The 13,075-nt window shown below is 41.9% G+C and overlaps 1 protein-coding gene across 3 annotated transcripts in view; it reads right to left on the bottom strand.

Annotated features, from left to right (window-relative positions):
* ZNRF2 (zinc and ring finger 2) overlaps nt 1–13,075 on the bottom strand; it is a 55,239-nt gene that overhangs the window by 17,685 nt on the left and 24,479 nt on the right. For all 3 annotated transcript variants that reach the window (XM_083405206.1, XM_083405205.1, XM_083405204.1), the window contains exon 2: nt 9,904–9,999. In XM_083405206.1, coding sequence (XP_083261332.1) covers nt 9,904–9,999 — 96 coding nt within the window. The remainder of the gene's footprint in view (nt 1–9,903; nt 10,000–13,075) is intronic.

Below are 13,075 nucleotides of genomic sequence, written 5' to 3'. Positions count from 1 at the left end.
ACCTGCATAGCCCCAGCCATTAGGAGACCACTCCAGTTGAGTTGCATGTGTACACAACTGTTTAGGCACCTCTTCCATTGTTATTGTGGATGTTAGGTTCTATATTCCACCATATCTCTCAGCCTGACATTTTGTTCATAATTCCTCAACAGGATGCCCTTATATAAGCATTTCAAAGGTAAGATTAACACATTAGCTTAAACCCCTGTAAGTAAGATGACACTGTTATACAAATTATGGAAACACTGGGTGTTTCCAGTGTAAAAAATGTAAACAGTCAACACTGTATGAAATAAGCTACAATGTTAAACAATGTCACAATTCTCCGTCTTGGCACAGCAAGCATTTTCCAATCAAAAATCCTTCTCAATAGTTCAGAAATTCCTGCTTGGATTTTAACATAATCAAACCAGCAACACATACACACCACTTCCTGCAATAAAAATGGATTTTAAAAACAAAAATAGGTATAAATTAATAGTACTATATTTTCATCTGAAATAGAAAAGATCATTCCAGTATGCGTAACTCTGTCACAGAGTCGCAACCCTGGAAAAGACTGAGGCAGGCATAAATTGCAACCCTATCTGGTGTCTAAGCTGTTGCAGAAAATGCTGAAGTCCAGAATTTCCTTTGCTACTGACTCATACCACATCACATTTCAAACAAAATCCACATTGTGAGAGATCAATTACAGCTTTAGGATTTATTTATTTTTTAAAAAACACCAAAACACTTTAGCTAACAGTATACCAAAAACTCACACTCAGCCTAGACCCTTTGAAAGCAACAGACCTAAACTTAAACCTATTGCTTTCAATAGGTCTGCTCCAATTATGACTAATGTTGATTAAAGCTGTAATCTGATACACACTTAACTGGGAGTAAGCCCCATTAAGCAGATTTCTGAGCAGACATACATAGGGCTGCAATGTAAGGTACAAGAACTGCAAACCTACAAAATACAGTCATAAGGACAGAGAAACCCTGAAAAAGAAAACTGCTTTTATTGATTCAAAGAGCTACATCAACAAAATAATTGTGGTCTCTTGTGAGATGCTTATATGGTCAATCAAATAAAATCGCTCCATAAACATAGTGAAAGATAAAGGCTCAGGGTTTGCCCTCAGGTACAGTTCCTAGCAGTCATAAGACTGCAGCAGTTGCAGACACAATTTATGACATCCTCGGAATGACCTTTAAAGTTAGAAACTGATTAAGTGTAGGACATTCCAGGTAGTTCTTATCCAACAGAATCACGAGGTACAGAAAACAATCCTTGTGCATTTCTCATAAGAAAATAAACGCATACTGTATTGTAAATCTACACATGCAAAAGCTCCACACCCTTTTTTCTCTGAACTGTTTTTAGTGACTTTTTGCATACCTTTCTTAGCAACTCATTCGTATTTGTGAGATTATCAATTCCAATGGCAGAAGCATTTCTGTTAATGGCAAAAGTAAAACATTTGCTCAAGGGCTTATTATTTGCTTAATGTGTGGGATTCTACCTAGGGTTAGTAAATCAAAAGCTTTACTGGTACCAACCAAAACCACAATGTACTTGTGCAAGCTTGTGGTTTTTCAGTTAATTCTAATACAACTGTTTTACTATTCCTGCGTGGAATAGTCTTAACAGAGCAGACCAGCTACTCTGGCTTTTGTTGTGTAGATGTAGAAACATCTCCGAATAAAACATAGTTGAATATCACCCTATAAAGGTGCAATTTTAAAAACTGGTTACATGATTATGGTGAAATCAAATCTAAGAGTTACTATAGAAGACACTGCAAGACAAGAAACTAGGGTTAGCAAACAGTGGAAGAAGCAAGTGTCACTGGAAAGCAGGGCAGCAAGGTCAGGGTGACTCACCCAAATAACGAATATGCAGTATCGCCCAATTACATATTTGTAATACTGTAATTTAGTCTGCATGATGGCTGAAGTCTGCCTTAGAGTCTAGAGATTAGATACTGTTATATGAAAACAGAAACAGGAAAATTTCAAAGAATGGATCTTGTGAAGGGCAGAACAGCAACAAGACAAAGACTCTCTTCCTGCAAGAGAGGGGAGTGGTTGTGGTCGGGAGCCAGACTCTGCCTCAAGCAGGGGGCGTTAGCCCCCTGCCTCCCACTCACCTGGCTGGCGCCCATGCCCACGCCCACGGGCAGGCACCGAACCAGGTGCCTGCAAGGGGTCGTGTTTAGCAGCCTAAATTGCTGCGGCACCAGCCTTCTGGCCTCACTTTTTGTCGTCCCGTCGCGAGTCACCCACCCCCCACTCCCTTAGAGCTCAGGGTCTCAGTTTTCTTTTGGCCTTGCTATGGACCTTAGGTTGGTTGCCCTGGTTGTCTGGGGGGCCTGGTAGGAATTTTTCCATTTGGCATTAGGCTTTTTGGTTTTTTCGCCTACCTCGTAGCAATCGTCACAACTTTCGTGGTATTGGTGGGTAGGTTAGGCATTGGAATAATGTGGTGTGGTGTGTCGAAGGGCTAGGTGTGGCCATCGCCTATGCCTTCAATTTTGGGTATTCCGTTAAAGGAATCTGGCGGTTGTGTATTCTGTCCGATGCCTGCTTGGAGGGAGGCCATGGCACGACCCTCGGTGACATCAGGGGAGAGCCTATAGTTGGATTAGCATCAACAGGCTCCACCTACTGGTGAATAAACCCCCCTTGTTTTAGACTCACCCCTCTCTGAGGGGGTGGAGTCAGCTGACGTAATCCAATGCCTAAGCCAATACCTTTTCACTTGCTGTAATCAATAAAGTTGTGGCCTTTTCTTGCCCATTAACCTTATATCACGTGTCCTTGTGTTTTCATTCCACTACACGGGGATAGGGTCCTCAAACCACAATCAACTGGATAATGAGAAAGGAAAACCAAACTAAGCCTAATGGCTCTGATAAGAAACTCAAGTACAGTCAAAGCAGAAAATAATGGGTCAGAGTCTGCAGCTAACTTAAATCAGTTGCATTTACCCATGTGACAGCTTTAAAAGAAATAGAAGTAGTGACATTCAAACCTTGTTAAATTAATCTTGTATTTGGATCCACTTCTTTCTCTCAGCATATTTTAAGAGCATGTGGAATGCACGACTGCATGTGTACATTTTAGACCATCCTAACCTAAGGTTTGCATCTGGCATGAAAACAAAGCACCCCAAAGCTCCCAATTGCAGCAGAACCCAACCATGCTCCATCTTACAAAATATAAATTTATAAAATGCAAAATGCAGAGTTTCATTCAGGTTGTTTATAGCATGTGTAATGCCTTTCCAAGGACTCAACTAATTGCAAGACAGCAGATGAGGCACCCGAAGAAATCTCCTAGGCACCTAGTTGCTCAGATTCCTAAAAATGTTGTGCTAGTGCCAGTAAGTTCAGAACGTTTGTTCTGTCTTCAGAGAGCTTGACTCTAAATGGATGATATTGGCTCCAAAATATGGATGCTGCTGCCTAAGTATATATAACATTTCTCCAGCACCAATGATCCAGAATTGCAACTGTTATTTTGCTTGATTTGTGTGTGCATGAGGTGCTGCTCAGAATAGGCCCTGTTGTTCACATTGCCCATCAAAATAGGTTCCAACTGGGACAACTGATCTCAGTGATCATGGGTAGGAGGAGGAGTTACGCTAAGACGAGACCATGTCATTACCGAGGAGGCAGGTTTAGTCGTTATTTGAGGACTATCCCTTACTCCGGGTCTGGTCTTGTCCAGACGGATACTGGAATCAGCAAGGGATACCCACATGACCTGAAGGTGCTGCTGTGCAATGCCAGGTCAATGATTCATAAGGCTACTGCCATCCATGACTTGACCATGGATGGAGGACTTGACCTGACATGTGTAACAGAGATTAGGTTGGATGAAGCAGATGGGCCTGTCCTTGCCGCTGCTTATCTACCAGGTTTTTCTTACGCACAGCAACCCATGCCTTGGGGGGGGGGGTTGCAGAGATTTTTAGGAAGTCATTAGTTTGCACCAGGCGTCCTACTGGGAAGACCTAGTTCTCTGAGTGCATGTTCTGAAGTTGGGCAATAGGGGCAGTAGACGAGTGAAACCAACCACCTGTCTCCTTGATCCTTGCCCATCCTGGCTTATAAAAGCTAGCTGGGTGATGGGCTTCGCAGGGTGGTGAATGCTTCTCTCTGTGAGGGAGCCTTCCCAGACCCGCTGAAAGAGGCGGTTATCAAACCGCTTCTCAAAAAACCATCTTTAGATGCTGCCAATATGGCTAACTATCACCCAGTCTCAAATCTTCCATTCTTGGGCAAGGTGACTGAGCGAGTGGGTGCTGAACAACTCCAGGCACGCCTAGAAGAAGCAGACCATTTGGATCCCTTCCAGTCGGGATTCAGGCCTCATCATGGGACTGAAACTGCCTTGGTCGCACTGGTCGATGATCTCCGGCGGGCTAGGGACAAAGGTGAGAGCTGTTTCCTAGTTCTGCTGGATCTGTTGTGGCTTTTGATACCATCGACCATAACATCCTTCTGGACCGTCTAGAGGGGCTGGGAGCTGGGGGCACTGTTATACAGTGGTTCCGCTCCTTCCTCCTGGGCCGTGTTCAGAAAGTGGGGGGGATGAGTGTTCAGCCCCCTGGGCTCTCACTTGTGGGGTGCCTCAGGGTTCTGTCCTCTCTCCCATGCTTTTCAACATCTACATGCAGCTGCTGGGAGAGATCATCAGGGGGTTTGGGTTGGGTGTTCATCAGTATGCGGATGATACCCAGCTCTACCTCTCTTTCAAATCAGAACCAGTGAAGGCGGTAAAGTCCCTGTGTGAGTGTCTGGAGGCGGTTGGAGGATGGATGGCGGCTAACAGATTGAGGCTGAATCCTGACAAGACAGAAGTACTGTTTTTGAGGGACAGGAGGCGGGCAGGTGTGGAGGACTCCCTGGTCCTGAATGGGGTAACTGTGCCCCTGAAGGAGCAGGTGTGCAGCCTGGGAGTAATTTTGGACTCACGGCTGTCCATGGAGGCACAGGTCAATTCTGTGTCCAGGGCAGCTATTTACCAGCTCCATCTGGTACGCAGGCTGAGACCCTATCTGTCCACGGACTGTCTCGCCAGAGTGGTGCATGCTCTAGTTATCTCTCGCTTGGATTACTGCAATGCGCTCTATGTGGGGCTACCTTTGAAGGTGACCCGGAAACTACAACTAATCCAGAATGCGGCAGCTAGACTGGTGGCTGGGAGCGGCCACCAAGACCACATAACACCGGTCTTGAAAGATCTACATTGGCTTCCAGTACGTTTCCGAGCACAATTCAAAGTGTTGGTGCTGACCTTTAAAGCCCTAAACGGCCTCGGTCCAGTATACCTGAAGGAACATCTCCACTCCCATCATTCTGCCAGGACACTGAGGTCCAGCGCCAAGGGCCTTCTGGCAGTTCCCTCGCTGCGAGAAGCCAAGTTACAGGGAACCAGGCAGAGTGCCTCAGTAGTGGCACCTGCCCTGTGAAATGCCCTACCAGACTTTTAGAAGACATCTGAAGGCAGCCCTGTTTAGGGAAGCCTTTAAAGTTTAACAGATCACTGTATTTCAATATTTTGTTGGAAGCCGCCCAGAGTGGCTAGGGAAACCCAGCCAGTTGGGCAGGGTAATAATAATAATAATAATGATAATAATAATAATAATAATGTATTATTCCAAGTCAAAGGATAAAGTACAACATTTTGTGATTCCTGGACTGCCAACATTTGGTGTATGAACATCGGACCTTCACTTGCAGGGGTACAAAGCACAGTGCTCAGGTTTTTATAACCTTGAATCCTTGCCTGTGAGTGAATTAACATTCCAAATTGAACAAGACAGCAAGCTGCCCTAGAGCTTTCTCTTTTGAGTTTTGTGCTGTTTTCTGTCATGCTGTATAGCATATCATGCTCAAGCACATTTACTACAGTAAGGCAAGAGACCACCACGACAGAGCTGCTTGAGATAGCGCTTAGACAGAGACTGAAACAGCTTTCAGTAAGGCACAAAAAGGTAACTATCCGCTCCAGAGTTCAGAAGACAGTTTCTCCTCTGAATAATCCATTTCAAAATCCTAGATAATGGCAATCATCCGGCCAATTCTCTACTTTTTAGGGCAATCATTAGTTAGTAGGACCTAGGTTCTATGTGGAAAACATCATCCAAACCAGCACAATATGATGTGCATTATGCAAACCTTCCCAGGAGCCTATGTAGTCTTCTGGGGGCTCTAACCCTTTGTGGGTCATCACTGCACGGTACAACATTAGTATGTCATCTACTAAGGATTTTGGAAAGTGGTTTGTCTGTCTGTTCATTCTCTTGTCATTTCGGACACATCTTTAGACGGCATCACCAACTAAGTACAAGGGTTCCCAAGGTGGGGACAGCAGCTTTTAAAGATACTTGGATGCTGGTCTCCAATATTTTTTGCTTTTGAAAAATTCCTGGGCAGCACTGGGCACTCCCCACTATCAGGAAATAAAATTAAATATAGGCCTGAAGAAGGAAGGAATGCCTCCAATTGAATTACTACTACATGTGTGTCGCACCCTCAGTCAGGACTCCATATGGTGCAATTCTACAATGTGGTAGAGTGTGCAGAAAGCAGCTTCCTGCAAATCGCAGCTTTTTCTTTAAAAAAAATTAAAAGTTTCTAGAACTTTAGAAAATGTAGCAAAGTGTGCCAGCTAAAATCTCAGAATGAAGAAAACTGACTGGGAAGGACTCAGTGTGCTGGGCTGCAGTGTTAGCCCCTCCTTTGATTTGCAACAGTAGAAACAATTATGTAAATCAAGAAAAACTATGCACACATGCTCAATTTCTATTATTTATGAGGGTCATGGAGCTCAGCATTTCTGAGTACTGACTTTAAAAAAAAAAATTGCAGAGAGTATAACCACCGTGTCATTTAAAGAAAATGAAATTCAGCACAACTATACACCAGCGTCTCAAACAGAGTAGAAATGAAAAGCTATTCCTGCCCTCTATTCCATCTCTTCAGTACCGAGTGGATCACTAATAGTTTTAACTCCTCAGCACCAGGCTGTAGTTAAAAGGCCATTACCTCAGAAGCCAGAAATAGCACAAGGTAGGCATATCAGAAGGGTAATATGCAAGTAGAAAACTCTTGAGAATTGCACAAGCTATACAGATTATAGCTACACACAGTATAATAAGCAAGCAAGGGGGGCGCATTCTCCAAATAGGGAACCTTATTACTGGTATCATTACTTGACATCTGAATCGCCACTTTAAGGGGCAGCGATCAGCTGCCTGTTCATAGAACACAGTGGATCATGAAACCATTGTTTTTGATGTTGAGTGGAAGCTGGGCTACAGTCTTTCCATATTGCTAAGTAAAGGTCATTTTCAGGGTCATATTTTTTGTGAGGAACAAGGAAAAGAAAGAAGAGAAGCAGTCTGAAACCAAAGTTTCAGCACAATATACCTTGTAGCAAGTGTCATGCTTCAGGCTCTGAGACTGGGGGATATGGAGGACCAGGTAGAAACTTTCCATGATGTGCAGCTACTCAGTAACCCAGTTGTTCAAATCATCCTCCAGGGTGGTGAAGATACATGAAGCACCCTCCTAATTTCTCAGATTTCTTATCAGGTATGTTAGTGCAATAATGAGGTGGTTACATGCAACAATTGACCAAGATAGTCTGGGCTTATGAGCCAGCCTGGGTGTGTGGTTGCCCACAAATCTTTCCCCATCCCAGCTCCTCCAGGATGCGCAGAGAGCTTGGGGAAGAGACAGGATTCCTCTCATTTGCAGTGTGGCACAAAAAAAGGAAATAAAAGAGCCTTATGGATTTGTGCCATTTTTTAACCTTCTCCAACCCTCAGTGCTAATGAGATTTGATAGCACTGCTTCTCTGCTTGAAGCATTCGACATTGGAAAGATGTATTATGAATCCACACATGTATTTGTAGATGCCTGGCTATATGCACAAAAAGCTAAGTCGCAATCTTCCTTAGAAAAGGCTGCTTTGTCCATCTTCCCTTGCAATCAACAGCAGCAGAGGTGGATAACTTCTTCCCAGTGTGGCTTTATACTTCACATGGGGCAACAATGAGGCTAAATAGATACGGCTGGTGTTCTGCGTGAACTGCTAGCACCAACAGGTTTGATCTGTCTTCTAAGAATATCATACTAAACACTATTGTGGTTGTACAGTAGCTTTACAAACTTCCTTACTGTAATAGCTTTACATTTCTAATCTGTTTTAAAATCCACGTTACACAATGGCTTATTTAATATCTAACCATCTAAAAAGATCACAACAGTTCTCAAAGAGTCAAATAGGACAAGGCTCTCTCTAGACTAAATGCCTTCACCAACGGAATAATAATTTTTAAACCCTGTAAAATAGCATGTTTTACATACTGGGCAAGACAGCAAGAGACCCGAGACATTATCTTAGCATAGTTGTAAAAGGCTGCAAACATCACTGAGTGTAGTGGAAAATATGGAAATTTTATAGTTGTGGGAGAGAATGAATTGCACAGATGGACCAGCATGTTAGAAAACTATCAAATATAAGTAAAAACCTTTATGTACATTACAACAGAAAGTATCCCAAAATTAAACAAACATATAATACTTAACTAAAACACAACATTTTGTGTGGTCTGAGAACTTCAGATGTTATAAAAAGGAACCACTTGTCACGTGTTCTAACCCATGTTCTATGCAACAGAAATATTCCTGTATCTATATAGTATACCCCTCAAGCCTACACACTTCTCCACATTGTAGTTTTAAGGAAAAGATAGGGACCCAATGTCTGACCACAGAAAGTAAAAAGTACATACAATAGGACTCACTGGATCACACAGAATGCTAAACCACAGTTTCACATTATATGGATGAGACACACTGAACCCAAGCAAGCATTGGGCTCACATAGCCCCCCTTATTCCTTCCACACAGCCACAAGAAAGACTTCCGTAGTGCTTACTTTTATTTCCAAATATTCTCAACTTGGCGTTATGTGAACAAGGAATCCTAGTTTAAAGCAATGATTAATTCCTAAGCAAACCAAATTCAAACCATGGGTGATGCAAGTTATATTGTTTGGCAACTACTGTTTGTATTAAACCAGGATTCCTGGTTTCCAAATAACATTACGAAGAGATCCTTTTAAATTGAAAGTAAACTCAGTAGAAGTTGTTCTTCTGGCCACACAGGAGAAAGAGGGCAAAAGGAGACGGGTGTATCTGAACCCAATGTTTTGCTCAGGATTTGCTCAGGATTGCTCAGTGCTGAAATATTATTTGTTAATTATATTATTTCTGTACTCTTACGAGAAGTTAAGTAAGTGTGCATCTGGATAAAAGAATCTGGGAACAAAACAGACAGAACCACCAACTCCTGGTTTACTAGCTTAAATCTGCTGTTTGTGACCCACAAATGTATCTGCTCTTCAATGACCTGCTATATTGACACAACTTTTTGTTTTAGCCTTGATGGTCAATTATTTCCAGGATTTCTGATATAACCAATTTTCATTTTCAGTACTCTACTCCAGAGGAAGGAGATATTTTTGTGCCCCATTCAGACAACACCAAAAAGTCAGGAAACTAGAAAAGACTGACTTGCATGACTGAAATACCAAGATTTTATGTCCAAACAATAATTGTATCCCAACTAGTTTCCCAACTAGAATGATTATGGCTCTTGAAGAATGAAATGAAAACAAAAACATTTAAGAGAGGCATCAAGGGCAGACTAGAAATGAAATGGATGAAATAATTAACAGAATGGGTCAGCAGAAATGTGAGGTTTTTATCAGTGTCAAGTAAGCATTAGTAAATAGTTCTTTGTATTTGCTGGTTTAAATAATTGTATCAACTTAGTTCACAGCTGATCTTAATTCAGTTACGTACTACAAGCAGTAATTAGCTTACTTTCTTACCATTGTAGGTTATCCTTGGTTTTGTCAAACACATCACAAGATGTAAATCCATTTCATCTGAAGAGACAAACTTGGAACAAACAGGGCACTTGAATCCTAAAGCAAAAAAGAAAAAAAGGAGAGAAAAATATTGAGAAGTGTGACAACTTTTGTAGAGCTCATCTTTTCATGATATGTAAATCAAAATATTTCTTTGGTTTATAGAAGTGTCATTATACACAGGTATTAAAGGACAACACTGCTTTAGAGGACAGGTGCTTTGCGCTTAACACAAGTTAATGATGCAGGCATACTCTATTGCTTGCAAATTCATTTTGATACAAACTGGGAAAAGAGAGTGTGTGGAAGCAGTTCAGTTCTGGGCTAGACTAAGTTGGCTGTCAGTTCAAAATAAATCGCACTGCACTGACAATGAGAAACACTGAGAGTCAAGAAGGACATTCTCAGTTCAGAGGAAATGACATAAATATGGACAAGAGAAGAGAACTGTATATGACACTGATATTTCTTATCTCAATAGGGAGAATTAAATCAAAACTTCACCTTGTGAAATCTGGTAGTGGCCTACGACAAGAGATGGCAACCTAGCCAATATTCACTTCCAATGTGAGAGAGAATGAATCAAGATTCATGTAAAGCTGGACTATATAGCTGCAGATTCACATTGCCCAAGGCAGGGACAAAACTAGGCTTTATTTTACACGGGTCAAAAACCCAGTTTGGTACCCCTCCATGCACATTTGCGCGCGCGCACACACACACACACACACACACACACACACAGGTTGGGAGCATCAATGGCCCTCTTCTGGCGGCTTCATCAGGGGTAAAAAACCCAGCTAGACGCCCCATAGCTACGACTCTGCCCAAGGAACCAGTTCATCACAATGTGGTCTCTGAAAATCCTTGTTGTGACCTTACCCTACATATATAGGAATCTCTCTATCCCTGTCACATACTAGCAACCCCATAATTAGGACTAGGAAGGATTAAATCAGTTTTGCATGAAACTAGGTCAGAGAGGCTAGACATCTGCATGACCACAATTGCACAGTGAATTGTGGTGTCTGATTTCCAGTACAGCATCTGTTGTATACTTCACTTCTGATAATCTTAGCTTTGTTTAAGAACAATATCAGCAAGTAATAACCTCTTCTGGCTTTATAAAATGAATATGAGACAGACAGCTCCACTTTTACATTAAAAATGCACAAATTAAAACTTGTGAGATGTCCAATAAATGCTAACTATTTTTATGAAGATGTAAATATTTCTATATGCTTAAGACTTTCTGTCCACCAGATTAGGCTGTTTTGAATGTTACACAAAAGTTCAAGAAAAGTCTGACAACCCCAATATTGGAATAGATGTAATTCACCATTGCTCCCCCTCTCCTGTTAAATCAGAAATACTAACTTGGAGATCCACAGAAAACACATTTGCCATAGAAATAGAAAAGAAGTTAAATACTATGATCCTGCATTATTGATATGGCAATGTTACTGTAAGTCTAGATACCATGGCAAACCCCATTATCAAACAAAATAATGGAATAAACCGTATTTAAAAAACAAACCATCCAACCAACAATTGTGATTTTACACTTACATCTTGTTAGCATTAAAAGGACCAGAGAATATTTTAGATGAGTACAAGCTTCTGCTGGAAGTCAGCATGTTTGCATGGTCATGGTAAGCTACAGTTTGAGATAAATCCGGCAATCAAGGCAAAACCTCCGTTTTAAGTCGCTGCATGAGGTCAAGGAAACTACGAAGTACAAACCAGGATGAGAGACAGTAAAATACTACTCCGGAATTAATTTTGTTTCAGGCAACATGCTACTGAACTCTAAACAAATCCACTTTTCATGAAGGAAAAAGAAGAAACGAGCATTTTATTTTACACAAAAAGTGCAAGATGCCGGGGCAACCTGGGGCCCTTTAGATGTTGCCGGACTACAACTCCCATCATCTCTGACCTTTGGTCCTGCTGGCTGGGGCTCATTGGGGTTTGACAACCTCTGAAGGGCCACATGTTCCCCCATCCCTGGCTGAAGGGAACATTCATGGACGTTCTTGCAATAGCTTTTTGATCTACTTGTGTTGTAGTTCAGATATGATGATACAATGATATAAGTTCTGTATTGTGGGGCGGGGGGGATATGATGTGTGAAAAATGGCAGAGAATGACCCCTGAGTATCTCCTGAACCCAGCTCCGTGATGTTTTGAATTGACGTCTAGTTTTGTTCTAGTTTAGCTTATGAAAATAACTCCCACAATTTTGTCCAATGTAATAAAGAGGGAAGTGTATTTTTCATTTTGAAAAAACCAAGCAGGCACATAAGATACATAGGGCAGGAAGGTGTACATTGGCAAAGTCTTCTGAATGCCTAATCTGAAAACTGGTAGAATAAGGCAACATTTCCTTTAAGTGAACAGCCCCCTTGCCTAACCAACAAATCCAGAAAGCCTTCTTGTCAAAAGAGGAACATCACTTGACCAGTATACTTATTCTATACTAGTAACAGGAACAGAACCAGAATGAGAACAAAGCAATATACAAACAAAACTCAAAGTGGGAAGTAGTATTTATTACATGCTGACAACTGTAGGCTTACTGAAAATGTGCTAAGCCCAGAGAGGAACTTGCAACACTTTTGCTAATCCCTGGTCCTATCATCATCAACATCATCAGTTAAATTTCTATACAACCCATCATCCAAGGATCACATGGTAGCTTACAATATAAAACCACAAAAATACACATCATAATAATAAACAAAAACAATAACTTGTGAACACACAGTTTAAAAGGCCATAGATAGTCAAAGGCCTGAGAGAAGAGGAATGTTTTTGCCAGGCACCTAAAGATATATAATGAAGGCGCCAGGCGAGCCTCACTGGGGAGAGCATTCCAAAACAGGGAGCCACCACCAAAAAGGCCCATGCTCGTGCTGCCACCATCCGGACCTCTCTCAGAGGAGGCGTACGAAGAAGGGCCTCAGGTGATGATTGCAGGGTCTGAGTCAGTTCATTTGGGGAGAGGCAGTGCATCTTGGCAGCGAAGCCAAAAACAAACCTTGGGTACAGATTGTGATTAGGGAGAGAGTTCAAGCACAACCCTGGGTTTGGATAACACACAGAGCCAAACCTGCCACGCCACACTGAGCTA

Source organism: Podarcis tiliguerta, assembly GCF_965153285.1.
Source record: "Podarcis tiliguerta genome assembly, chromosome: 12".
In the NCBI taxonomy this organism is placed as follows: domain Eukaryota; kingdom Metazoa; phylum Chordata; class Lepidosauria; order Squamata; family Lacertidae; genus Podarcis; species Podarcis tiliguerta.
This window is presented reverse-complemented; position numbering and strand designations above follow the sequence as displayed.